The 27,996-nt window shown below is 46.5% G+C and overlaps 6 protein-coding genes across 6 annotated transcripts; 3 read left to right on the top strand and 3 right to left on the bottom strand.

The window, feature by feature from the left end:
• Positions 1 to 318: 318 nt before the first annotated feature.
• Positions 319 to 1,163, top strand: CGGC5_v007766 (uncharacterized protein; the record flags this gene model as incomplete). The annotated part of the gene is made up of 2 exons (XM_032025644.1): positions 319 to 442; positions 574 to 1,163. The coding sequence occupies 2 exons, from the start codon at positions 319 to 321 to the stop codon at positions 1,161 to 1,163; spliced, it is 714 nt and encodes a 237-aa protein (XP_031877782.1).
• A 9,194-nt stretch (positions 1,164 to 10,357) lies between these two features.
• On the top strand, positions 10,358 to 12,111 carry BGL1B-2 (Beta-glucosidase 1B; the record flags this gene model as incomplete). The annotated part of the gene is made up of 2 exons (XM_032027635.1): positions 10,358 to 10,401; positions 10,725 to 12,111. The coding sequence occupies 2 exons, from the start codon at positions 10,358 to 10,360 to the stop codon at positions 12,109 to 12,111; spliced, it is 1,431 nt and encodes a 476-aa protein (XP_031876019.1).
• Positions 12,112 to 12,835: 724 nt separating this feature from the next.
• Positions 12,836 to 14,373, bottom strand: CGGC5_v007764 (uncharacterized protein; the record flags this gene model as incomplete). Its single annotated transcript, XM_032027634.1, has 4 exons — positions 12,836 to 12,885; positions 12,979 to 13,908; positions 13,965 to 14,150; positions 14,217 to 14,373. 4 exons carry the CDS (start codon positions 14,371 to 14,373, stop codon positions 12,836 to 12,838), a joined length of 1,323 nt encoding a protein of 440 aa, XP_031876018.1.
• Positions 14,374 to 15,022: 649 nt separating this feature from the next.
• CGGC5_v007763 (uncharacterized protein) lies at positions 15,023 to 15,439 on the top strand (the record flags this gene model as incomplete). Its single annotated transcript, XM_066151898.1, has 2 exons — positions 15,023 to 15,163; positions 15,380 to 15,439. The coding sequence occupies 2 exons, from the start codon at positions 15,023 to 15,025 to the stop codon at positions 15,437 to 15,439; spliced, it is 201 nt and encodes a 66-aa protein (XP_066008773.1).
• Positions 15,440 to 15,524: 85 nt separating this feature from the next.
• Positions 15,525 to 18,963, bottom strand: CGGC5_v007762 (uncharacterized protein; the record flags this gene model as incomplete). The annotated part of the gene is made up of 2 exons (XM_032027632.1): positions 15,525 to 18,610; positions 18,672 to 18,963. 2 exons carry the CDS (start codon positions 18,961 to 18,963, stop codon positions 15,525 to 15,527), a joined length of 3,378 nt encoding a protein of 1,125 aa, XP_031876011.1.
• A 5,824-nt stretch (positions 18,964 to 24,787) lies between these two features.
• On the bottom strand, positions 24,788 to 26,365 carry CGGC5_v007761 (uncharacterized protein; the record flags this gene model as incomplete). The annotated part of the gene is made up of 2 exons (XM_032026627.1): positions 24,788 to 25,817; positions 25,887 to 26,365. The coding sequence occupies 2 exons, from the start codon at positions 26,363 to 26,365 to the stop codon at positions 24,788 to 24,790; spliced, it is 1,509 nt and encodes a 502-aa protein (XP_031876936.1).
• Positions 26,366 to 27,996: the final 1,631 nt, after the last annotated feature.

The following is a 27,996-nucleotide window of genomic DNA, read 5'->3' as shown; positions in this document are numbered from 1 at the left end:
CGGCGGGAGATCCGCAGCTTCACCTTCAAGGGCGTGGGAGCACGCACGGGAGGCGCGCCTGGAGGGGCCGGGGGTGCCTGCGAGGTGGGACGGAAAGCGATTGCTGGGTTCACCTGGAAGCTTCTCCTGATCTGACCTTCCCTTCTCATGTGGGAAAGATCAACAAACACACCAACAAGCCATCCGCCTACTGCGCAGTAGTGAAATTGAGCCGCCTCCCGGCTCTCTGGCAGCCTTAAAACCCATACACCAACCAATTTCAGCTTGCACGCTATCGATTCTACTCTCGACAGAGCTGTAATGACAACAGTAACAGCAATGAGCTTGCAACGACCCTTGCGCGGCGGTTGCCAGTGCGGGCGCAACCGGTACGTCATCGAGCCTGTTCCTCAACAGACGAGTGAGAGGGTGCAGGTCCTCTTCCACACAGATGCCAGACACAGTGAGTCTATCTTCTCCTTCTTCTTTTTTTCGTCTGCCGTCTCTCTGGATTCTTTTCCTAGGCTTGCTTTTCTCGCATGAGATGCGATGCCCACCAATCCCAAGCTTCGAAGCTGACCACAGCTTGCGCAGGAGTTCCCTTGGCCACCCCGCTGGCCGCAATGATCAAAGTGCCGATTTCCTGGTATCACAGCTCAACGCATGCCTTGTTCCCCGACGAGGCGCACTCTGCGATTCGCCGTGTATTCGAGACGCCGTCTAGCAACCCCTCGAAGCGATACTTCTGCGGCTTCTGCGGAACGCCACTGTCCTACTGGACCGAGCTTCCTCACACCGAAGCTGACTATATCCATCTTACATTGGCCAGCCTCTGCGGCGAAGACTTGCGAGATTTGGAAGACCTGGGTTTGATCCCCGAACTCGAGGAGACGGAGAGACAGTCCGTCGTTCCGACAACGACCACGGTAATTGGAAGGGAAACCCGCGGCGTCCCCTGGTTTGAGAGCATGATCGACGGCACCCGTTTGGGCAATCTGCGTCACAGCCAGATGGTGGATCAGAGTAGGGACGGGAAGGTCAGGGTCGAGTGGGAGATTGTGGAATGGACCGATGCGGACGACGGGAAGACGGAGGACGTTGAGATGACGAGCAATACTGGCAACGGCAAGCGCAAACTAGGCGAGCGAGAAGACGCGGATGCGGCTTTGGAGGGCCTGCGTTAAGTCCATGCCATGTCATGCATCGCATCGCAGCGGCAGGGTAGGTGGTATCAGCACCAGGGGTGTTGTGGACTGGGCCGGCTCACCTTCGTCCCGCGTTCCGTACACCTCGGTGAGGACTGAGGTTGGTATTTTGGGGGTTTCTGCTTACCTAGATGCCGATAATAGGCTTAGTGGTGCAGCGGCGATAGGTTCGGACCTGTCGGGGACGGACTGAACAAAACGAATGACTGAAAGTACGATGAGAAGAGAGAAAAGCAGAATCGAAGGGAGGCCCGAGGTTGGGAATCTTTGATTATGGAGTCTTGAGGGAAAAGCAGCCGTGGAGGCGACGGCGTACCATGGATTTAGCACATTAAGGCACAATAGCAAGATGTTTAATGGTCCCGAGGTTTCTCCCCGCCCGACAAGATAAGGTGTAAGTCAGCAGCACACATGTACCTGAGTGCAGGGCCGAAGGCTCGTTGGATCGACGAGCGGGACCCGCCAGTCGGCCGGGGCGGGCTACTCGACCGAAGAAGAGGAATCGGTTGTACGGCCAAGTGATTTTCGCGTATTGATAGCTGCGTGGACTAAGACGATTTAAACTGGAGATTATGGTTTTGGAGGGGCGGAATTGAACAGGCAGGGGACGTCTGCCGTGAGTTTCGTGTTGCAGTCCGCATGGAGTATGTGTTGATCGAACAGACGATTGGGTTATGGGTAGGAAGAAACGCGCAGATGTTGATGCCAGGTGTCCTCCGGGTCGTATCTATATTCTAGGTCTGTTATGAAGCTGGGGATGTGGTCGACTAGCCTCCGCCATGGACAAGACGGAGATGATGGGACGAAAGCCGTTGTTGGAGAAGCACAGGCGACATTGGACGAACGAGCCGGCAGTGGATGGAAGGGAGGCTCACCCGTCGTTGCGCCCTTGCCCGCTCACCGAATGCGACCCACATGGGCCAGCCAAGGGGGGCTCGGCATGCGCTTTGGTGTGGGAAGTGAAAAGATGGCGGCGGTTACCTGGACTCTGGTATCATGGGCGGGTGAGTTCCCCGTCTGCCCAGGTTCTGCCCTAGTTAGCAGGTGGTTGAACAAGATATGCCTTGGGCCGGGGTTTGGGCGAGGCAATCAAGAGGTGCGTGAAGTGGCTTGATTAATCTAGCTACGAGCGCCGGGCGCGGCTGGCTATAAAGTAGTGTAGCTGATCCCTTACGTAAAAGTAGGATTTAAGCTAGGGTTTAGGCCTTAGGCTTAGCTTAGCTAACTTCTATTTTATACCTCTTTTTTTACTAATACTTTTAGTATTTTTATAAAGCTATTTTTATTTTAAAATAGCAATTTAGTTAATTATATTACTATATAATTTATTTTTATTTTTCTCTTTTATTCTTACTATATTATCTTATTTTTATTATTCTATATTACTTTTTAAAATATTTTTAGTTTTTTATTCTTATTATATATTTAATTATAATATAGAATTTTTATTAAACTTAAAGTAATTTTAATGTAAACTAAAGTTATATGGTTTAATAATTTAGCTATTTTTAGATTATATAAATCTATATTTAAAAAACTAATAACTAACTTAATTTTAAAATCTTAAGTTTAAATTAAACTTATAATAATTAAGTTTAATTATATTTTAAGATTTATAAAATAATATTAATATTATATTTTATAGTTAAACTTAATATTTTAAAATATAATAAAGTTTATAGATTTTTATAAAAGTTAGTTCTAAAATATAGTTAAATCTTATATAAACTTAATTAACTAAAATAATTATTAGAAGATATTATAAAGTTTAGTTCTCTTTTTATTTTTATTCTAATTTATATTTTTAAGTTTAATTAAAATTAAATAAATTAAACTTAAATTAGTATTTCTTTTAGTAGTTATTATTACTAAGTTTTAATATAGAAGAATATTAACTAAAAGGTTTAGCTTAATAATAAATTTCTAACTTAATAAAATTAAAATTTTTAATTACTTTTTAAACCTTTATTATTAAATAACTTCTTATATAAAAAGCTTTTATTGTTAGTAATTTAACTAAAAAAAGAATAAATTAAATTAATTAAAATAATATAAAGTTTAATTATAAAACTTAATTAGTTAGTAGAATATAAAGGAATAAAGTTATTATATATAAAAGAAATAAAAAATAAAAAGAACTTAATTAAGATTAAGTTTTAAGATATTATCCTTAAGTTAAAACTTATTATTAGTTATAAGTAGTTTAAATAAACCTAGTATTTTAATAAAGTTATAATATTTCTCTATTATTAGTAGTTTAATAAAGCTATTAGTAATTATTTTATAAGTTAAGATATAGTTGGTTTTAAAATCTCTATTATTAATATTATTAATAATTTAACAATACTTAATTTTAATATAGTATAATTTAAGTAACTATTTACTTAATAAGTAATTATTAAAAGTACTTATAAAATCTATATATATTTAGAGAAGTAATTAAATAAAGATATTTATATTTTTAAAGAGATCTACAATATATAATAAAGCTTTTCCTCCAAGTATTAGATTTATTTATTTAGTTTTATAAGTTAATATAGTTAATTATAAATAATTATAGTACTAATTTCTAAGTAATTAGTACTTTTCTATATATAACTACATAACTAACTATTAATTTATCTATTCTTTTATAATTAAATTAGTTAGTATTATAAAAAGCTAATAATTTAAAGTTATTAATAAAATAACTTAAGCTATTAAAATAAAGTACTAATTATTATCAACTATAAAGATATCTTTATATTAGTTTTAATAGTTTATTATACTTTTTAGAAATATATTATTAATCTTTAGTGGTTTTTGTTAACGTATAACATTCTTTTATAATAATAATGATAATATAAGAATAATAATAACGCTTAACTTACTTTAATATTCTATATAAAATAAACTAATAACATTTAAGGTATAAAACCTTATATAAAAATACTCTATTTATTACAACTTATAACTATAATATTGATTATGTAATACGTATAGTTACGTAAGTACCTTATGTAATTAGCAGTTTAGTAGGTTACGTTTCAGATTATCTTTCCCCTCACTTTTCCCTACTAGAGGATGCAACCTGCCAACAACAATAAGAGTAATCAGAATGCATCACTTCCTTTATTATTCTCGATACGATTAAATGCCTATAAATGCTTAGGATTATTACATTTCATCATAACATAAGCCCATCTATAACCCTATACTATATAGGCGTATATACCACGCCCCTGAATACGCTTATACCTGTGTTAACAGTTTTATTTATAAACGTTATAATATTTAGTTATATATTATTTATAATCTATTATAACTTATTTAAATTACTTTAATAATCATATATCTTAATAAGTATTTTATATTATTCTATAATCTCTAGTAACTAAATATTATTAAAAAAGTAAAGTATTTAATTATATTTAGTAATACTCTTTTTTATTAGTATATTATTAATATATTTATCTTATAAGATCTAAAGTTATTTTATTTTATAATAATAAATAATTTTAAACTTAAAAAACTATTATATCTTATTTAAATTTTTTAATTTAAAAGAAGTTATATCAATTATTTTTAAAGTTATTAACTTATTTAATATTAAGTATAATAATAAGTATATTATTAATATAAAATAATATTATAATACTATTTTTATTAATAAGAATATAAAGTTTTTTTAAGAGTAAATTAAACTTTAATTATTTAAGGATAGTAATAATTTATTTATATTAGAGAAGAGAGGATTTTTTTAGTTTATAAAGAATATTTTTTAACTTGTAAAACTAATTAGATTTATTATTAAACTTATAAAGTTAAATAATAAAGATATTTTAATCACTTACAGAGGTATTTAGAAAAACTATAACTATATTAACTTAATAGAGTTTTAAATCTTTAAAAGCTATAATTAATAGAAAGATTTATAGAGTAATTAGATCAGTAATAGTAATATAAATTATCTTATTATCTTTATTTTAAAAGTTATTATAAATAATTTATTTTACTTTAACTTTATTAAGTTTTCTATTTATAGTAACTTTTTTATTATATATTTATTTACGTAAGAGATATTTAAAACTATCTAAGAGTTTTTTAAGTTAGTAGTACTTTATTCTTTTTAAAATATTAACTTAAGCTTTTATAGTATTAAAAATAACTAATTTTAGAAGTTTCTCTTTTATTATTTCTTATTTTTTAAAAGTTATAAATAAGTAAATCTCTAAATTAAAAGCTTATAATAAGTTAAATACTAAAAAAGTAAAAATAATTAGTTCTTAGTTTATTTTATTAATAATCAGATTAAACTTTATAGCTTCTATTTTACTAAATATTTTATTAAACTTCTTTATATTATATAATACTTAAGTTTTAAATATTTAAGTTATTTAATTAGAAGAAGAAGTAATTACTTTTAGTAATCTTATAAAAATAAAGCTTTTATTATTACCTTTTATTTTTCTTTTTGGGTTTTTTTTTAATTAAATAAAGAAATTAAAATAAAATAACTAAAGAGCTTTACTATTATAGAGTAATAAGAAAATATTACTATAAAAGAGAACTTTCTTTTAGTATTAATTATACTTATATATTTATAATACTAATATTTAGTATTAATATATATAATTCTAAGTTTAAAGTTAATAAACTACTTCTCTTTTTATTAACTTCTTCTTATTTTCAAAAAAGCTTATTTTCTATTTTTATTTATTGTTATTTTTTAGTTATTAAGCTTCTTTTAAGTATAAATTACTTATTTTCTCTTTTTATTATTCTTATTTAGTAAAACTAATATATAGCTAGTAGTATTTATTAAGCTAGACTTTAGTTTTATAAGTTATAATTAATAGCTTATTTTTATATTTATAGGTTTTTAGCTTAACCTTTTCTCTTAGCTATAAGCTATTAAATTTAACTAAAAAAAGCTTATTTTTATTTTCTTTAAATATTATATCTTTTATTTATTAAATATTACTAGTTTTCTTAATAAGAATATGAAAGATATTACTATAGAAGTTATTATATTCTATAAATTTCTTAAGTTTAGCTTTAAACTTTATTTTCTACTTCTTTATATATAAATAGCTATTTAAGTAAATATAAATATAAACTTAATAATTTTAGTAGTAAACATAATGTATATATAGTTTTTTTATAATAAAAGATATATTAAAAATATTTATTAGTTTATTCTAAAGATTAATATCATGTTTATTATTAAATAGTAGATTATTAACTTTTATAAAAATCTTTATTAACTAAAACTAAAAAGATTTGAAAAAGCTAGTTTTTAAGTATATCATTTATATTTCTTACTATATAGGTTTTTTTCAAGTTTTCTACTTTTTTATTCTATTAATAATAATTTAAAGCTATTATCTCTAAATAGAAACTTTATTTTTTTTAAAAAAGGCTTTATTACTTTAAAAAAAGCTATATTATTATCTATAATAACCTTAGAGAAGTAAATAATACTATTTATTACTATAATCCTTTTTAGAAACTAGTTTTATAGCTAAATAGCTATATCTTTTTTTAATTTAAATACTTAAAACTATTTATAAGTTAAAAAAGCTTTTAGCATATAAAAGTTATAAATAATATTTCTAAAGTTTTATAATATTAGTTTTAAAAAGTTAATTTAAAACTTTTAGAAAATTTAAGTTAGTAGTTCTTATTATTTATTACTAAGTTATTATATTAAATCTATTAAAAATAGATATAATATTTATATTTTATAAAGAATACTCTAAAGAGGTTTATATTAATATCTTTTATAGTAGTAATAATTACTTCTTTAAATAAATATCTTAGATAAATATAAAATGTTTAGTAATTTAGCTTAAAAAAGCTAAATTTATTACTTTAATTAAAAAGATAGATTTAAAACTAAAGGATTTATATATCTTATTTAAAGTTAATAATAGCTTTAGATATATCTTTATAAACTAAAGTATTGTTTAGACTATTAAAATAAATATTTGTTTTAAAAAGATTAACTAATGTTAATAATTTATATTATATTATCAAGTTTATAGAAAGTATTATACAATTAGAAAGTAGTTGATTTATTATTTAGTTTAATAGTAATTATTTTAGTTATATTAATAGCTTAGTTAATTTAGTTCTTTTTATTTATATAATTTATAATTAATCCTTAAAAGAGATCTTAGAAGTTCTTAAAAATAGAGAGATTATTAAAGATATACTTATTAATATTAATATTTAGTATAAAAGAGTTTATCTTCTTAATAAAAGCTATAGATTAATATATTAGCTTAGTTATACTTTTTAATTAATTTCTTTTATTAGCTTTCTTAATAATATTATATATAAAGAAACTATTAGTTTCTATTTCTATAACTTAGTTTATAATACTAAAAATAAAGTATTTAGATCTTATTATTAATTACTTTTTCAATTTTCTATATATAGTTAATTTTATATAGATCTTTAGTAAGAGATTAAAAATCAAAATATAGATTAAATACTTTAATATTATTTACTAAAAATAATTAAAAAATCCTCTTTTAAGTTTAAGCTATTAAAATATCTATATAAGCTTTAGATTATTAATTAACATCTTATTTAATATTAAAGTTTCTAAAAATACTATTTTAAGTTTAATTTTTTAAAATAAATATTAAAGCTAATACTTAAGTTATTAATTATTAAGTTTATAATTTATTAATAACTATATTTAAACTTATTATATATTAAGTTCTAAGATTTAAAATATTTAAAGAAGTATTTATTATACTTATTAAAATATAAACTTATCTTTTATAGTAATAACTATATATTTTGTACTTATAAAAGTTTTTAAGATATTTAGTATTATAAGAAATATAAAGATTTTATAATTTAAAACTTTTAAATTTAAATACTTAAGTTTACTTCTTTATAACAAATTCTTTTTTATTTAATAAAGCTTTAATATATTATGAAGTTTACTTATGTTATTCTTTTTTATTTAAACTTTTAGGTTTTTATAAAAAATCTTTATGAATTTAAATCTCTATAATAAAGTTATTCTCTATAGTGTTTTTTTAGCTTAATTAAATCTTCTAAATTTTTAGATAAATTTATAAATAAAAACTATTTTAAATAAGCTTATATTAAAACTATTTAACTTATTATAAGTTAAATATAAATCTTATATAAAATCCTTAGTATTATTATAATTAACTTTAGATATTTTACTTTAATTATTATAAACCTTACTAATAGTTAGTTTATTAAACTTTTATATATATCTTTTAAGTTTATTAAAAACCTAAAAAACTAAAGCTATAATAGAAAATCTATTATAAATTATCTCTTCTAAGAAGTTATATTAAACCTTCTTTAGAAGAAGTTATTTAATAAGTATAAATCCTATAAATATAAGATTACTAAGAGAATTAAGATTTTTAATTATAGCTATTTTATTATTTTTAAAAACTATATCTTTATTATATCTATTTAAAACTTTATTATTTATAAAATAGAAAAATAATTTTATAACTTTAAAAATATTTTTAAAGTTTATTTTTTAAAATTAGAAGTTTATTTCTTTAGTTAATTTGATTTAATAATTTATTAATTACTTTATAGTAATTACTAAACTATAAAGTTAGAATTTTAATAGCTACTTAGGAATAACTTTACTATTTAGTGAATAGATTTAGGTATTTAGAAAACTTATAATTTATATAAAGTAGTTTAATTAATCTAGCTATAAGTACTAGGTGTAGCTAGCTATAAATACTAGGTGTAGCTAGCTATAAAGTAGTATAGCTAATCCTTTACGTAAAGGTAGGATTTAGGCTGGGGTTTAGGCCTCAGGCCTAGCCTAGCTAACTTCCGTCTCGCAAGAGGCAATCAAACGGCATACAGTAGTAATAAGCAGCTGCTGATGGCTTTGTGGCCCCGAGGATTTGGCGAGGTTCCCGCACGCGCATGCCGCTAATGAGGCGGCAAGCGGGATAATCAGGTGAGGGATCGAGGCTTGTCGTGTTTCGAATCGGCTGCGAGTCGAAGCTGGGCGAGGAGAGAGGTGGTCGTCGGCTCGACGGGCCGCATTGTCGATGTCCTCAGCAGGCTCTCTCAGCGGGGGGGAAGGGACTTCCCCTCAACTGACCTGAGGGAAAAGGGACCCCACGGCGGGGTAATTACCTACCTTGCCTACCTAGTGGACTGCCCCTGGCCTGGATATTCGTACTGCAGGCCCTTGTCAACTGTTGCTACCGCCAGCAAACTCCGCTATGTCGTGGTGAGCCCGATAGGCACCCAGGTACGGGTACGGGTAAGTACCCGGAGTTTGCGCAGAGAGACACCGCCAACCCGGTCGCACATGGTCATCCGACGCAACCTGGAAACAATGGACGGAACAAGGCGGGCATGTTAAGGTTCTTTTTGTTGCGGAGGAATAAGGTACCCTTCCCAATGTCAGTCGCCTGTTGGCAGATAGAAGCAGGTGCCTGTAACACCAAGACCTCTGGCGTCAATTGTCTGCCTCGTTTGCATTAGCGCTGGAGAAGAGCAGAAGACTAAGGTAGAAAGAAGTAGGTCTTCTTCAGCATGTACATAGTTGTTGTGTACGTCTCTTTCTCATCCCACCACCACCAGCAGCACCACTTCCGGACATGGTCCAGTCTTCGTTTCTCGGTGACGACGGTCCGACGCGGTAGAATTTCTGGAGCTTCCCAGGTCCCAGATTGACTACTGACTGCATGGAGGGCGCTCCACGAGACGCCCTTGTAGGCTTGTCCCATGTCTGCTGTTTCTGCTACCCTTTCCTGCGGGTGGTTGTCCCATCTTTGCCATCCTTGTAGCTCCGTGTCGACATGACCTCGCCTTACCTTAACCTGCCAGGTATCCCCATCAGACGAATAATGATTCCCAATTCATTCCACCGCAACCTCTCCTTCCGTTCTTCTGATGCGTATAAGTATCGTGGCAGCTGCTGGTCCTCTGTCTGCATTTGTCCCCCCTCCTTGCTCTCTCTTCTCTCCTTGTCAACATATCCTCTTCGACCCTCTGTCTAGTCGTTCCAACTTGCCCACCGTTGCAGAGTGGCTGATAGCTGCTGTCCGGACAAACCACAGACGTTGCGAACTCGGGCTCTCGTGAGAGTCAACGCTGGTTGCAACACGCTTTCGAGACTTTAACCAACAACTTTGGCCTCAGACTCATAGCCCAACATGTCTTTGCCGAGCGACTTCCTTTGGGGTTTTGCCACCGCTTCGTACGTATCTCACCTCAATATGCTGCATTGCGCTTTTCTTGTCGGTCCATCATCGTGCCTCAGTTGCTGTCACAATGCAGTTTTGCGTCTGCCTCCGGCCCGTGGCCCGATTCGGACAACTAGCAAGCATCCTCCCACCAACCACGCACCACCACCCTCCGCCCTCCACCCTCCGTCTTACCCGCCTGCAATTCCGCACACTTATTTCGCTCCGTCACCCCCCACTCACACCTTTCCCCTCCGTCCCTCCTTGTCGTCTAATAAGCGAGTCCAACAACATGTCATGCCGAACCCCTACTAACTCGTTTTGCCCGCCATCACAGATACCAGGTTGAGGGTGCTGTCGAGAAGGACGGCCGTGGTCCCTCCATCTGGGACACCTTCTGCAAAATCCCCGGCAAGATTGCCGACGGTAGCTCCGGAGTCACTGCCTGCGATTCCTACAACCGCACCGCCGAAGACATTGCTCTGCTCAAGTCTGTTGGTGCCAACACCTACCGCTTCTCCATCGGCTGGTCCAGAATCATTCCCCTTGGTGGCCGCAACGACCCCATCAACCAGGCCGGTATCGACCACTACGTCAAGTTTGTCGACGACCTTCTCGATGCTGGCATCACGCCCTTCATCACCCTGTTCCACTGGGATCTCCCCGATGGACTCGACAAGCGCTATGGCGGTCTTCTGAACAAGGAAGAGTTCCCCCTTGACTACGAGCACTACGCGCGTGTCATGTTTAAGGCCATCCCCAAGTGCAAGAACTGGATCACTTTCAACGAGCCTTGGTGTTCCTCCATCCTCGGCTACAGCAGCGGCTTCTTCGCCCCCGGCCACACCTCGGACCGCAACAAGTCCCCCGTCGGAGACTCCTCGCGCGAGCCCTGGATCGTTGGCCACAACTGCATTCTCGCCCATGCTCGTGCTGTCAAGGTCTACCGCGAGGAGATCAAGCCTACCCAAGGCGGCCAGATCGGTATCACCCTCAACGGCGACGCCACCTACCCCTGGGACCCCGAGGACCCGGCCGACGTTGAGGCTTCCGACCGCAAGATCGAGTTCGCCATCTCCTGGTTCGCCGACCCCATCTACTTCGGTAAGTACCCCGACTCCATGCGCAAGCAGCTCGGCGACCGCCTGCCCGAGTTTACTCCTGAGGAGGTCGAGCTGGTCAAGGGCTCCAACGACTTCTATGGCATGAACCACTACACCGCCAATTTCATCAAGCACAAGACCGGCGAGCCCCCCGCCGACGACTTCCTTGGCAACCTCGAGACCCTGTTCGAGTCCAAGAGCGGCGAGAACATTGGCCCGGAGACCCAGTCCTTCTGGCTGCGCCCGAACCCGCAGGGTTTCCGCAACCTCCTCACCTGGCTCTCCAAGCGCTACGGATACCCTCCCATCTACGTCACCGAGAACGGCACCTCGCTGAAGGGCGAGAACGACATGCCTCTCGAGCAGATTCTCGAGGACGACTTCCGCGTCAAGTACTTTGACGACTATGTCAGGGCTATGGCCGACGCCTACGAGAAGGACGGCGTCAACGTCAAGGGCTACATGGCCTGGTCCCTCATGGACAACTTTGAGTGGGCCGAGGGCTATGAGACCCGTTTCGGCGTCACCTATGTCGACTACGAGAACGACCAGAAGAGATACCCCAAGAAGAGCGCCAAGAGCCTCCAGCCTCTCTTTGAGAGCCTCATCAAGAAGGCCTGAGACATGCATGAGCCCGTAGATGAGAGCAACAGAGCAGAGACGAAGACAATCACGTAGATTGGAGTTGCATAGCAATCTTTTTGAAATGTAAAGAGGGCCTTCGTGCCGCTCACGATTGATGTATGAAGAAGCCTGTTCTGTCTCATGATGTAGCGTCTGTATTGGAGATACTCAAATGGAACATGAGTTATGTGAGCAAAGCTTGCTTCCTGTGACTTCACCGATGTGAATTGCTCGCCGAGCTTTCTCACAATATCGGAATCTTCAAGCATCTTGTTATTTAGGCTAGTAGGCGGACGCCGGTTAAACATGACCTTGGTCAGTCGATTCCAGTGTTACCTTATATGTCATCTCTGTACAGCTTGTCTGGAATGATGGAGAATATGCGCTTATGGGATGATGCTGCGCTACAAAGGTTCCGCTACGCCACATCAAGAGAATTGCCGGCCCATAGATTGTGTTCTTCTGGTTCAATCTGTCACGACGAATGATTCACCCCTGGTTTTCTTTGTGCATAAAACCACGGTGGGCGGCGTGAATAGCATAGAAAGAGAATGGCACGTTTAACATTATGCGCTTATAGAATTACTGCAGTTGTGTAAAGTCATGATCTATGGCTTGGAGCTGCTTGAATCTTTGGTCTGACTGTGTTGCCATTATCCAACCGAGTGTCTCATTTGCAACTCTATCCCAAAACCCGTGCGCATGTATAATCGAGCAAGTTCTACGATATCGTCTTGACAGGCACCGCATTATTCCCGCCCTCTACTGCGCCTGGCTTCTTTTCACAGTCATGATCCAAAGCCCCATGAGACCCGTCTCCGTCGCCGGTTCCATCTTCCCTGACTTCCCCCGCCCCAGAATTACTACCCGCCTCTTCGTCCTCCGTAGTCAACGTCTCCGAGTCCGCCTTGGCGCCCCTCCTGAGGTACCACTTGAACACGTACACGAGGATCTGTGCCATGAAGACCTGCTCGATGGTGTACAGCAGCACGGGGATCTGAATCAGGGCGCGGGTGAGGTCGTCGGACTGGGTCCACATGGCGGTGGCGAGCGGGATGCCGAGCGACGTCGTCTTGGCGGCGCCGCAGAAGCAAACGGCGATGGTCTGCTCCCGGGGCAGCCGGCGGACGGTCACGGCGCGTCGGAGGAGCGAGGGCGAGCGGCGCATCATCAGCGCGGAGTCGGCGACGCGTGGGTTGACGGCGTCGCACAGGGGCAGCGGCGGGCGGGCGGCGTAGAAGCAGATGAGGGTGAAGAGCATGTAGAGCGCGACGTTCATGAAGACGTTGAAGATGATGGAGGCGTGCGGGGTCTGGTAGAGCGCGCCCGTCTTGAAGGCGGCGGAGAAGGTGGTCCAGACGAGCAGGATCAGGCAGAAGGTCGACACCTTGGCGAGGTAGAAGGTCCGCAGCGCCCAGTCGACCTGCTTCTCGAAGAACCAGCGCAGCGCCTGGCCGACAGCGAGGGGGAGCAGCACGCTCAGCCCCAGCTGCTGGAGGACGTTGGCGTACATGGCGCCGAGCGTGCTCGGGTTCGCGGGCTGCCAGTCCCTGAACTCGTCCGTCTTGGGGATGAAGCCGTAGATGAGGCCCGGGGAGATGAAGGAGCCCAGGACGTTGCCGATGACGACCTCGATGATGGCCGCCGCGTCGTCGCCGCCCGAGGCGCGCGTCATGACCACGTTGGACGCGATGGTCGTCGGGAGACAGGAGGCGACAACCATGCCGACGATAATGGGCGTGGAGAGGACGCCATTGCGGAGGCCGCCTGCGGCGATTATGATGTGGATTATGACTTTTGTCACAGTGTAAGCTGGGCACGAGTCAAATGGAATGATAGGGGCTTCTTACTTAGCAGGATTACGGGAATGATGATGAAACTGATGCCTTGAACGATGATGTGCAGCCGCCAGTTGGTAACATTCTGTCTGAGCTTCGCGTGGGAGAGCTGGAGGCCGCTGACGAGGAAGATGATGGCGATGCCGCCGTAGATGATGGAGTATTCCGATCTGATGGGTCCACCGCGGGCCGCGACGTCTTTTTGGAGCGTCCGTCAGCTTTGCTTTACTCTTACTTTGAAAGCAACGGGACCAGCCAACTTACTGGGGAAGAAGTATGCAAACACGCAGCTGAGCCCAAACCCAATCACTAGCCACTGCGCGAGGATGAGCTTGAAGATCTTGACGGCCTTGGCCCAGACGCGGCCCCCCACGGTCGACGGGGCCTCAGACGCCTTCTTGTCTTGGGCGGAGCCGGCCATGGTGGTACTAGAATACTATCCGGAGATAATTAGGAGCGGCCGAAAAAGACATGATACGCCGGGGACGGGGCGTTAGAAAAACACGGCGATGTGGAGTCGACGCGAGACAGCCCCCCGAATTGAAAGCAATCGCGGTCGGCGGGAGGGTTGCACTTTTTCAACGACGTTTCAACGCAGCAGCAGCAGCAGCAGCAACGACAAAGACAATCATCAAAAGCAGATGGTGCAATTGGCACATTCACCGCAAACGACAAAATCTACCACCCCCGTGACCCGCCGGACATGTCTTCGTCCGCTGTGAATGGATGACGCCAACGCCCAGGCTCTGCGGCCCGGGTTATTGCCGGCCGGCCAGAATCCCGACATCGGGGTCGTCCGAAGCGAAGATGGAAGGTCGACGGGCGGTGTGGTGGGGGAACTTTTTTCAGCGAAAAGAAGGTGGTTGGTTGTTTGAGAAGAGCGTCAGCCAACATGGGATGGAGCCTCATCCGAATGCTTTGCTCATGCCGCCGTGTCAAAATGTGTGTTGGATTCCACATGCTTTCGGGATCGTCCGCCTCGGTGCCGTGCCGGCTTGGCCGAATATGGGGCCCCGCGGTCGGCGTGACACGTGGGGACCGAACTGCCTCGACGTAAAGGTTCTTCGGCAATGCTCATGGCTGCTGAATCGTTTGTCCGCTCTGCCGAACTGAAACGGTCGTACAGGGCCAGGACTGTAAGTCCAACAGAGTTGACCGGACCAACATCAGCAAAGCAGACCGAATATGGGAAGCAACTCTTGGGTTTCATGGTAAAGCAACACCATTCTCTTTATGTGAGCTTCTAATATCTAATATTTCAGCTAAATTTATCATTATCTTTATGACTTAATGCGGGCATGTTGACACCCTTTTCAGGGTCTCATCCTCTCAAGGCATTATTACCACAATCATTTTCCGTGAATCTCCAACCTATTTCGCTCGTCATTGTCTCGTCGTTCGTCCCAACCGCTCACTGTATCATATAGCCCGTCGCTGCATCAGAGTTTCGACGTCCTGTTTCCAACGCGCCCCAGATTTGCCTTTGATCCTGGGTATCTACCAAAGCTGAAGAGAAAAAAGAAAAGAAATAAAAGTAAATCACGACTCAGTTGCTGCGTTAACCAAGTCGTCTCAAGCGTTCCTGGAACCTTGCTGCATTCTCTTCATCGCCTCCCTGTGCAAGTCAAACATCTCGCCAGTTTGCATGCTTCTCGTGAAGGCCTGCTCAGACCGCTCCTTCTCGATCCTCTCCTTCTCGCGACGCTTGGCCTCTGCCTCCTTTTGGCTCATCAGGAAGCTGCGCTGCAGGTCAATGTTTCTCTGCATGTCTGCCTCCCGAGCAGCAGCTTGAGCGGCCAGGTTCGCAGAGCTTGAGGCGCGGAACATCATGGACGTATCACGCCCGTGTGCGCCCACTTTTGCAACCGCCGATGCGTTGCGTAGGTCGGCCTGCACCGAGTCGCGGAAAGACGCCAGCCTGGCCTCGCGAGCCTCCCTGGACGGCGCGTTGAACACCCTGCTGGGCTGGTGCGAGTCAAATTGAAGCTTTTCAGTGGACGTCGTCGGCAGGTACGGGTTGGTCAATGATCTCCTGTTGTCTGACATGGAAGTTCGAATGGTTCCCATGCTGCTCTGGCGGCGGATCATTTCCTTGCGCTGGCTCAAAGGCAGATCGTCAAGGGACGATTCTGCCATCTGCTGCGGATACCCGGGGTAGTCGTAAGCAGAGTAGACCTCACTAGGCGGGCGTTGCGCCGCAGCGGAAAAGTCCGGCGTTGAGTTGGCACCGGTCAAGATCCCATAAGTCTTGTTTCGGATGGCCATGCTTCGCTGAGCGAGAAGGCTCTGCGGGCTCGAATAGGACACGATGCCTGGCGGGGGCGGGGGCGGCACGAAGCCGCTGGGTGAGATTGGAGAGGCTGCCATTGGCATGCGCTCGGAGCCGCTGACACTGGGAGACCTGGATGGAAGGTGGCTTTCCTCCGCGATAGTTTGCACTGTTGGCACCTGGTTCTTGCTCGAAACCCTGCGGTGGTGTTTGCGAATCATGGGCGAAGGAGGCGTGTTTGGGTTGTCAATTCCCGACCCCCAGGAGTTGTTTCTCGAGTGAGTACGAGGTGCAGTGAAGGTAGATGTGGGCCTCGGGTGTGCCTGGCCAGGAAGAGGTGCCGGTGAAGGGGTGGGAACTGGAGCGCGCGTGGCAGTCAAAGCTGTTTGCTTCAGTTCCTCCACGTTCAGAGGCGCCGGTGTCTCTTCGCGTTGCGGCGCATCCTGAGTGTACTCAACCACCGGCAACGTCTCGGGGGCAGGTGCTTCGGCATGGCTCAGGTGTTTCGCCCACTCATTCGTCCGGTAGTGCAGAGCCACGTTGGAAAGTGCAGGTGGCAGGCGATCCGGGGTCAAGCTCACCGGTGTCGAGTGTACGGAGGCAGTAGATTTGGCTTTTTGCGAGGGGGTAGCAGGTTCAACGGCCTGCTTCATCGGGTTGCCTTCCGTGATCGAGTCGCCGCTGTCAGCTTGCTTGGTCGGCTCACCCTCGGACTTTTCGACAGTGTTGTCTGCGGCAGGGTTCTCAACGGTAGGCTTCTCCTCGATGTTGTCGACCGCGTTGTCGGCAGTATCGGCATTCGTGTCGCCCTTGTCCTTCTCATCATCGGTCGAATCGGCGAGGGCAGCTGAGGCCTTCTCGGTTGAGTCCTGGCTAAGCTTCTGGTTGACATCAGCTGTCTGGGGGCGCGATTCTTGGAGAGTGCTGGCGCCGCTGTCATTCTCTGAGTCGATCGTTGCTGCGATGGAGCTGTCCGTCTCCTTGCGATGGTGCTTGAGAACGGCGACTTCATCCTCGTTAGGGCCAGTCTCAGGGCGTGACCCCGTCGTGCGTTGGGAAACCTTCCGCATCAGGCTGACCGATCCTTTGGAAAGACGCTTCGTGAGTGAGCTTCGCTTGCTGACAACACCCGCCTGGTCTTCATCGTCATCGGCAAACGTTGCTACGGTTGACGCCCTTCTTCCACGCGTGTTCTCGTCAGGAACAGGGAATCTGAAAGGCAGAGGCACGACTTCCGGAACAGGAGGAACGTCGGCTTCACGGGTGCTTTCGTCATTGATCTCCGTGGTGAGTACCATGGCTTCCTTCTCGTCGATCAGCCGTCTCGGGGTAGTAGGGGCATTGTAGGCCTCGTCAGGAGCGACTCGTACTGTCACCATGCTGTCTTCTTTGTCCAAGGACATAAGACCCTGGGGTGTCGGCTTCGGAGGAACAGGAGGGGCAGCGTCACACCCCTGCATTTCGGCCACCATCAGAGGCTCAGGTCCAGGAACCGAAGCGCTATGGTTGTAGCGAGGCTCCTTCTCACTTTCGCTGTCGCGAGCGAAGCCGGAATCGTGGTCACCATGCACTCTCTCCCATGCGCGTCGTTCACGGGCATTCTCAGCCTCGATTTGCTTTCCAATGTTCAGTTCCTCCTCGTCGCGAGCTCGTTGTTCCTCGGCCAATTCCTCTTGCCTCTTGGTGCGGCGGTCCTTGATGACGTTCCACAACCTCTTTTGGGAGATAATGCCGACGCAGAAAATGACGATGATGGCGGCAAGCTCGACGCGAATGCCCTTGGTCAAAGGATAGGTAGTTGCGCCGACCGGGAAGAGGTTGTCATTCAAGTGCCAGATATAGGCCCAGAATTCCTTCAGCCCGGCTCGGCTGAAACAATCGATACCTATGACAGTCGATGTGGCGCCGGTGAAGGAGATGCTGACGATCAATGCCCAGTCGCGGGTCCATCGGGTGAAGTATGCTGCGAAGACTGCCAATGTGAACACGACAATGAAGACAACTTTGGCCACACCAGAAAGCAAACCGCCTTCTTGCAGACACAACAGCCACATGCTGAAGCAGAAGCCGCCGAGCCCGCAAGCAAAACACTCCGTAATCTCATTGAACCACAAGGAAGCGAAGACACCAACCAAGATGCCTGGGAGCACCGCAGCGACGACAAAGCCTCCTTGGGCGCCATTGCTGACAGGCAGTGGGGCGAGATACACAACCAGGACTGTGATACCCAGTCCAACAGCATATGCGACGGAAAGGGTGTTGTGCATCATGGGTTGCCTGAGACCGACGAGGGTGTAGCCAACGCCGACACACAATAGGATCACGCCAGCAACGGCCCATCCGGGGGTCACTTTTGGCTCAAGGGGAAGCTGGCCCTCCGGGATGGTAGCTGGTAAAGCGTCAGCGACATGTGTCGGGCGATGGAGATATGTTGTTGGCCATGCACTTACAGTTCAAGAGTGTCGAGTTGTCGAAGGTGACTCCATCAGTGGCGGTTGGCAGTGCAGAAGAAATGGATGAAGTGCTCGACGCGAGGATGGATCCTGTGACGGAGGCTGCGGTTGACCTGGCGGGCGACGTTGATGAGGCTGTGGCCGCAACATCTCGAGTTCCGGTCCGTGTAGTAGAGGTGACGGCCGTTGCTGAGCTGTCCTGTCTTCTTACAGGCACGACATGACCAACAGCAAGTTGAAGACAAAGAAAGAGAAAGAAACACACGACCAATCGGTTCCACCTCGCCATGGTTGAATATTAGGGATCTGGTCTCGTCGAGGTTTGCTGTACCGGTGGCGTAAATCACGAATAATATTAATGAGTGACTGTGAGATACGCTTCGGGCATTACTGAGCTCGACAGAGGGAGGGACGCCGGCGAGGAGGGAGCAAGCAGACAGCAAGCTCCAGGAGAAGATAAGGCCGGGAAGACCGTATTATTAGTCGAACCGGACGTCACGCTGGCTGGGTATCCTGACCCCAGATACCAGTGGGGTTATGAATGAGACAAGGAAGCTCTCGGAGAGCTGAGGCTGACAAAAGGGGAGGGCAGAAGAGGAGAAGCAAAAAGGGCGAAGACAAGGACAGGGAATAGCCCAGCTGTCGTGGGGTGGAGTAGCAACCCGGAGGTGATCAAACTATATAGGACAAGGAGGAGGGCGTAAAGCCGGAGGGGAAGATCCATGTGGATGGAAGTGGATTTCGTGAGTTGCACCGAACGAGGAACCAGCGGAGCTCACGCAGTGCTTAGTCCATCATAGATGCGTAATAATGAGGCAGGGCGCGAGTCTCTGGATTGCAGAGGAGTCCGAATCGTATGTGTGTGGACGTGTGTGCGGCGTGACCCTGTTCATGAGTCGAGAGCGCATCTGGACTACCAGACGACCAGACGCAGGCGAGGGGATCAGAGTTGCTGCATCCGAAATCCCCAGCCATGCAAACGCAGGCAACAGACGGCAAGGTGAGGAGGAGGAGCAGCGAGGTCGGACGGAGCTCAGAGCTGGGTTGCATGCTCGGTGCGGCCTCCTGACAAGGAGCATCCGGCTAGCCAGGATGCAGATGAGCCATGGCGGGCAGGATTGGGGAGGCAAAGGACGCGCGGGTGCAGGAGATGAGGACCACGGCCATGGTCAGGCTGGGGGGAAAAGAAGAAAGCTGGAAGGACAGGCGGAGGAACGTGTGGCCAACTGGAGCCAACCACGAGGATGAAGTGTACTTGGCGTCGTCGAATACAGCCGAGCTGACTGCGGCTTTCGGCCAGAGGAAGGCCAAGGGTCTAGAGAAGCATCAGCTACACGTCGCAGCGATGTACGTATTGGCCCTTCGTTGGCCGATGGGAGGGGCTCTGTTGGCAGCAGCAATCCCGGGCCAGAGTATGCATGTCGTGCCAAGGATGTATTGACAAACGAGCCGACGTGCAGTTGAAGGCAAGTTCTGGTCTTGGCGTATCTGCTGAGGCACGATGATGCGAGCATGTACGACTGGAATAAGAGATGTAACCTGTGAGCGGCTGGCGGTAACTCGACGTCGGAAGTTGAGGCGCATCCATCCCAAAATTACAGGGACAGGGGGTAACCCCGGCATATCACACGGTTAGCGTTGACTTGGATGGGAGCAAGACAATCAGGAACGGGACTAGGATCAGGAACAAGAACAGGAACAGGGGGGCGAAAAGGAAGAGAGGAAGGGCCAAAAAAAAAAAAAAAAAAAAAAAAAAAAAGGCTGATGATGGAGGGGCAGAGGAAAGGAGGGGTCCGTGGGGTGCGAGTGAGTGTCGAGGGCGGATTGGACGCAAGGCCAAGTGGGCGACGGCATTGGGCGTGGACTGATGGCTTCGGATGAGAATGAGATGGGAGATGGGATGGACGTTGGGCGGTTTGAGATTTGGAGGGGCGTGGAATACCGGACGATGGTGAGGTGAGCCCATTCGCGCCTGCCCTGGCTCTGTGAAGCTGAGCCAACCAACAATTATCGAGTTGGTAACACGCAAGAAAGGCTCAGTGAAGCCGTGTGCCGTGTGCCGTCCCGTCCTTTCCTGGTTGGTCGCTACGGTTGCCCCCCAGAAATGCCCGAGGCGGGCGCGCGTTCACGGCCTTGCTGCTGCTGCTCTGCTTTAGCTCAGTCTGCGGCCAGCGTGCAGCTCACGGCAACAACTCAGCAATGGGTGCTGTGCGGTCTGCCATTAGCAGGTTAGGCAGAGACTCGAGAGATGGAAGAATCGGGACATACGCTCAATAATTGATCCCCAATCCAGCATGAACTCGTATCCCAATCCGGACGCGTCGGCCCGCCTGTGCGCCGCGACCTCAGGTGCATTGTGAGGGCTTCCTTTTTTCCCACCCTTCCTGGCGGCGCCGAGCCCATAGTTTGGCCGAGGCAGGGTCTTTCTGGCCGTCTTGCTGCAACGATGCCAAAGTCGAGTCGACGTCTGATGGACGACAGCTGATATTGCAAACTGAATCAGGCCGACCGCGAGATCGGTGGCGTCCACGATGCAGCTGCCCGTACGGGAAGGGAAGGGAAGGGAAGGGAAGCGAACCCTTACCGCACGTCGACATGCTGCAAATTGCGACCTGCCTGCAGACTGCAGCTGAGCATGCAGCTGGATATGCAGCATATCCGTGGTCGTCGCGGTGGGCTGTCCAGAAGCTGCAAAATATTCTCAAGGGAGCGTGACTGGAGATGGCAAGTTCGCGATGCGTAAAATAAGAGAGTCGCACCAGCGCGGCGGGACGAGGACCGTCTGCTTCACCGGCGCCGTCCCGTCGTTGATCACCCACGGGGCACAAACGCAGGTGCCAACCACGCTAACCCCACTCGGGACCGTTTTTTGCATAGGGCTAGCTTCTTGAGGACTAACAACGGTAGGCTCCTGCTTCTGCCCGGCATCTCCAAGAACTTACAACCTACATAGGAAAACTACCTAACGATGCACTCTGCAGGTACAGCAACTGCGAACGAACTCACTTGGGCATGGTCAACTCCACTGCAACATCACCGCCTTCGCTCTCCACCGCCGCCTACGACAGACTTTGCTAGCCAGCTTCCAACTCTCATCTTCCTAGCTTCAACGTTCGCCGTGAACCTCCGAACATCATCGTCAGCATCAATAGATCTGAATCTCGACCCATGATCCCCACTCCACCCATCTCCACCTCGGGTGTATCGTGATAGGACGTCTGCTCGCCGATCTCTGTCCCGCCGATCGAGATTTCAGATAATCCCTCGCTGATTCCTACCAAGGCACAATGCCAGCCCTTACCGTCCGATCATCCAGGTCTGGTGTCTGTGTTTCGCCATCAAGAAATTCCAGAATCTCGACCTGGGAACTCAAAGCGCCGTCGGGGTTGTGTGCTTGTCTGTGCCCGTCTTACAAACAGTCCGATCACTAGTCATCGCCGACGCCGCAGACGCATCTCGAGCTATGCGACATGCCAGCCTATACAAAAAAGAAAAATCAGAGGCGCCCACTTTAGCCTGTGGGCAAAACTCTCCCCCACTCTTTGCTTCGGTGGGTGAAGCTCGGCAAGGGCGAGATTCACGTCACAACGGCTCTCAAAGTCTTGACAGCCCCCTGGCCTTGTCTGATCGGCTCCGGGCTATTGGAACGCCGCTGCGGTCAAGGGTCCAATCTTCTTCCTCTCGCTGGTCTTGACTCTTTGCTTCTTGTTTTTGTCGGGTTTGCAGTAGCATAATAATCACCTTCAACATACTTTGTTTTGGCGCTTTGTTCCGAAGGCTTGCGTCTGGAAACAATACTAGCTTCTGGGGTACATGGGATGCTGCCGAACGATTCCTTCTGCCAGAAACGTTTGCACCGCGAGGCATGCATTTCCATTGGAAAAACAACGACTTGTTGGTCTGAAACAGGGTTCAAGCTGCGTTGTCGTCCCCACGAGGCGTTCTTGCTCAGACTCTCGGGAGATTGAGGGTCCACCCATTCCTTCGAGCCCTTTAATCTCGCAAGGGAAGGATTCTTTCGTCGTTCTCCAAGTTTTTTTTCTCCCTTGCCAGCATCATACCGAGTGTTGACGGCGGCATGCCGGCTACAACCAACAGAGTGGGCGACTGAGGGGAGCCCAATCGACCATGGTCGCTGGAAGGACCATGTACAACAGCAGACGTTGGATATGATCCACCCGCTCTGCGCCTCATCGCATAAAGGGGTTCCCGCATCCTGGTCGCTTTGATACAAGCAATGCCTGCTGCATGAGCCTCCCCCATACTCACGATCCTGGCGAATAATTGTTGACTCTCTTTAGACTTCTCAGTCATCAAAAAGAATTAAAGAGGCAAAGAAGAAAACTCTGTCAGCCGGCTGGACGGTTGAATCGGGCAACTGATCTGAGCCGACCTTCTAGGAAAAGAAAAAAAGAAAACTAATTTCGGCGCCGCAACACCGGACTCATCTACCGCTCTTGTCCGACGCAAACGACTGACTAGTTGGTCCCACTACCGAAAGCCGTGTCTGCGGACTCCCGTAAGCCGGTGGCTTGCTTGCCTTCATTTTTTTTCAGCCTCTTGGCCAGAAGATTCATATCGTACCGCCGTAAACCCCATGCACTGTGAATCATGCTGCTCGTCGAATGCAACCCCTCCCTCCCCTAATCGACTGAACTACTTTGCCCTGATCGGTTCGTCTGACCTTGAGGAGAGGAGGGGCATGGTTATGCCGCCTGCTCGTGTCGGGCTGTGTCCCCTGTAACGTTGATGACCACTGTCTATGCCAATCCCGGCCTTCGACTTCATAGCCACGGGGAACAATCCTTGACTTGCTCGAGACTGCGATGTATGCACGCGGCACTTTGTCAACACAACGACAACGACGATGACTGCGAGTCAAAGACACTGGTCAACTAGGGCCTGCCGTTCGTTCCAGCCGAGATGTTGCCATCGGCCCAGTACCATGAATCAATCAATCAACCCTGGTGGTGTAAGTCCGTTCAACGCCCCAGAGCCAAATTTTCAAGAAAGCAATTCACGGAGCGATGGCCATCAGACTTCAAAAAAAAGAAGGATCTCCCCCAGGATTCGTCAACGTCCTTGGAGTTTTGGCTCTTCCGAAACCGCCGGCTCCATCTTACCCCATCCAAGAACCCTCGGGGGGTTGTGCGTCCGAACGGGCCTCGCCTACGGATACATAGCTGACGCTCTCTTCCTGATCGCCGTCCAGGACACATTCGTCCACCCCCATTTGCTCCCCCCTTCGGCGCCGGAGCTGTCCTCCCGCCTCCCCTTCGCTTCAAAGAAAAAAAGAACCATGGGCCGTGTGTGATCTTTGGGATCTGGGCCCGGGCTCGGGTCCATGGAAAGCTCTGTCTGTTCGCCGTCGTGCCTCTCGGTTCCAGCCACCCGCACAATGCCATTGTGAGCCGTCGTCTTGGGTTCATCCGCTCTGGTCTGCTAGACTGTCGTTTGGAGTCTAGTATCACGGCGCCAAAACGAGGGTCAGAGAGCATATATTGACGACAGGCAGACGAGCCTTCATTAGTCGGAGATGTGTGCGTGTATCCGTACGTGGCAGCACGGAATGAAGTGTACTTGAGTCTTCCGTGTCGCTGTGTAGGTTCGGTTTTGGCAACTCGCGAAACCTCGTGGTTGATAGTAAGGGAGTTGACAACCTCAGACACACGACTTCTCATGGACACACCTGCTAATGTTCATGGTCACGCTGCTTCAACGGCGATTCTTGGTCATCAATATCACCGCATTCTGGTAGGCGTCAAGTCAGGTACACATCAACCAACTTTCGTCTTGTTCAGTTCCACAGCAACGCCGCTTCACCTGCAACGCTGCTTGCTTGTTGGATTACTCGTCGATAGCTTGATTCGACACTAACAATACGAGATAAGTCATGCTCATCAACCCAGCGCGAGCTATGCGCCGCAGGAACCATTACAACGCCAATAACCTGATTCGTATGCCGTGTATACCGTCACCCTGACCGTCCGTTTTGAAGGCATAAACCCCCCCGGCCGGTGTCTTCCTTATGACGGGCCCCCCTTTTTTTTTTCACACTCTGAGAACAAGAAATCTCACAAACTCCTGTAAAAACCATTCACCGCCTGGACTGCTCATCGCTTCGAAACTCGACTCGGGGGTCGGTCTGTCGCCATTCTGTGGCCCATCGTCTTTCCATTGCGGCCCGACCTCGAGCTCCGTTCCGGCAACTGCTTCTTCTTACGCTTCAGAAGCCCACGGACCGTCTTGAAGGGCAGAACCAGCAACGCCACCACCGCAAAGAATGGCATTGTGATGATGGCCCACACTGACTCTACCAGCCACTGCAAGAATCCCGGCCGCGCGGCGCTGTTTTTGGCCGCGGCAGCTGCAAGTGCGATGGCGTCATTTAACCGCGTGTCAACAGCCGCAAAGCGTGATTCGGTTTGAAAGGCGAGCACCGTAGCTTTCTTCTCATACCGTCGCACTGCTCGATTCAGAGCGTCAAGATCGGGCTGGATGGCGTTGCGAACATCGCGAGCAATGGCGGCCTCTTGCTTGATTTTGGAAGTGTCCGAGTTACCATTCTGCTTGATCGGCGTCGGCTCCGGTCGTGATTCTAATAACTCTAGCCTGGCCATCAATACTCTGACTTGGTCCGGCGTAACAGCCTCCTCTTTGAACGGGTTCGCGTGGACGTCTCGCTGCAGCTGAAGCGTCCGGCACTGGACTAGCTTCATCATGTGTGACAGCGGGCGGAGCTCTGCAGCAAGCAGAAAGATGGTTAGGTTGTAATTGGATACCAGCCCCTCGGAGGGACGGCTCAGCTGCGCGCGAATGGCATGCAGAAGATATGCACCCAGCATGGGGAACATGAAGCATGATACCAAAGCCAAGATCTCATGTACCCAGAGCTCGGCCAGTGCGTCATCCTTCTTCACATTTTGAGGAACCTTGAGCGCCGGTTCCTGTACCGACGACGTGGGTGTGGTGGGGACCTCGGACGCATCGTCAAGGCTTCCGTTGACTGCATGACCGTTCAAGGTAGACGCCGTCGACGAAGGGCTCCCTACGGCCTGTTCGTTCTCGCTTTCGTCGTCGATGACCGCACTGGTGCTGACCTCTGCCCGAACGCGCACTGCCTGTGCCGAATGGTACCAGTTCCTGGGCGACGATGTCAGCGCTCGGATGATCCTGCCCCCCGCAACGAGGAATTGTAAACGCCGGACTTACCATGGATGTGTCACAGACCAGTGCAGGAACACGGCCGACAAGCCCAGAAGCATTACATCCGTCACGACAGCGCTGCCATTATTAAATAAAAGACCGCCAACGGCAGGGAGGAGAGCAAAGGCTAGAGGGATTGAAGCCCAATTTGACATGTCGTCGGATGATGGCGGCGGCACGCCCGTCGGTTTTGGGTTCAGCAGGTCTCTCGCCTCTCCAAAGCTATAATCTGACAGTGTTGAACTTCTCCTCCTATGCAGACCAGCTCTCTCGATGAAGGATGTCTCTGTTGGAAACTGGCCAAACGGCGTCCGGCGCCGCAGTTGCGAGGACTCATCGACAGTCACGGCGCGTTTGATGGAATGGCCGGAGGGTGCTGGTGATGGTGTCGCGCCGGGCGAGGACACGGTCTGCTTCCTGCTGATATTGCTCGCCGCCGTAACCGGCGTAATCGGGCTTCGGGGGCCTCCGTTCTCGTCGGACATGGCCAAAGGGAGGTGAATGTTCAGTCTAGGTCAACTCTGTATAGCCGCAAGTTCCGGCGTCTTCGGAGTGTTGTCGCTTTCAAGCTCCGTCGGTGGAGGATGTTGTGTCGTTTCTCGTGTTGTAGGGACAGTCGGGAATCAAGAAACGGACATGCAAGTCCAGGCTAGGGACAGGCAGTCGAGGGGTTTTGAGGATTCCTCATGCGCGACGCGGGCAGGCGAGCTAAGGTAGTGCAGAGCAAGACGAGAGGAGAGGGGGTTTCCCGAGGCAAGACAATCTCCTGAGCAATAAGGCAGCAGAGGAAGCTAAGGAAGGGGGAGAAAAGGGAATTCGGAAGGGAAAGAGGAGAAGGAGGAAGAGGGGGAAATGGCGGCGACGGCGGCGTGCCACAAGTCGTGGTGTGTGTGTACGTGCGACCGAACCGGCTCAGTCGTTCAAGGGCGAGTGAAGCGCCACGAGCTGAGGGTTGGTTCGTCGCGGCGGGAATGGACGTGGTTTTAGTTTGGGACTGGCTGGTGGCGACTTGGGAACGTCCCTTCCCTGCCTTTGCCTTGTCTTGCCTTGCCTTCCCTGCTGGACGCAGCTAAGACACGGTGCTAAGCTGCTAAAGGTACCCAAGACAGCTTGATCGCAAGGCAAGGTACCGCGCCGTGATTGGGCCAGCGGCAAGCCTGACGCTGACGCCGACGCTGCTGCTGATGCGTGAGTCGGGGTCTCGAATCGGGGCCGGGTACTTATGGCCGAAGTATCCGTACGGTTCCTGAGTGCCTTAAGAATGGGACGTGGAATGAGCAGCTAGGAGCTCGACCAATGGAGGCGGGGATGCGACGATATGCAGGAGCAGACAAGAGGTGAGGAGAAGCCGTCGTCGAGCACGCGATATCTACGTTATTTAGGTAGGTAGGTGCATTGGATATCTATGGGAGGAGGTAAAGGTAAGGTACCTAAGGTAAGCTCTGTTGATGTTGACCAGATCGAATCCATATTTACTGGTACAGCTGTGCCGAACTGCCCCAACAGCAACCTACCCGACAGCAGATCGGCTTGCTATTGCTTGCTGCTGGGCTACTGGGCTGCTGTTCCTCCTGCTTGCTCCATGTTTCCTGCATGTCTAACTGCGGACTGCAGGGATGGGGATGATGCACCTACAACGTCACCCCCACCCGGCCACCCTTGGTCACTTCGCGTTCCTCACTGGCTGCAGCTGCCTTCTCCAGATTCTCGGCAGGCTGCTCCCGCCGCCGCCCCAGGGCTGCCCACCCTGTAAGGATCCACTGCACACGCCGTCTGCCGGGAGAGGTTCTCCGCTGCAACCTTGCTGGATGCGCCTCTGCAACCACCATGGCACGCCTCCCGCCCTGTACCTACTTGCCTAAGGTACCTTACCTTACCTGACATACCTATCTTGCCCTCGTGCTTCTTTGCTGCCCGGTGCATAATCGCAATCTCCACGTATTTCCTCTGCGAGTGCTTCATCGGCGCAACTAGCGATACCGTCTTCAAGCTGGTAACATCTTCATCTCGGTATTACAGTGCTCCTGTCTTCCTCCCATCGGCCCAGCGCCGAGGATTGACCGCACTTGAAACAGCCATCTCATCGCCAGTGACCCGTCCATCTGCTTCCTCGGCA

This window comes from Colletotrichum fructicola, assembly GCF_000319635.2.
Source record: "Colletotrichum fructicola Nara gc5 chromosome Unknown KSG_Nara_v1_contig04, whole genome shotgun sequence".
Classification (NCBI taxonomy): Eukaryota; Fungi; Ascomycota; class Sordariomycetes; order Glomerellales; family Glomerellaceae; genus Colletotrichum; species Colletotrichum fructicola.
The sequence above is the reverse complement of the archived record's forward strand: the minus strand, read 5'-3'. Positions and strand labels throughout refer to the sequence as shown.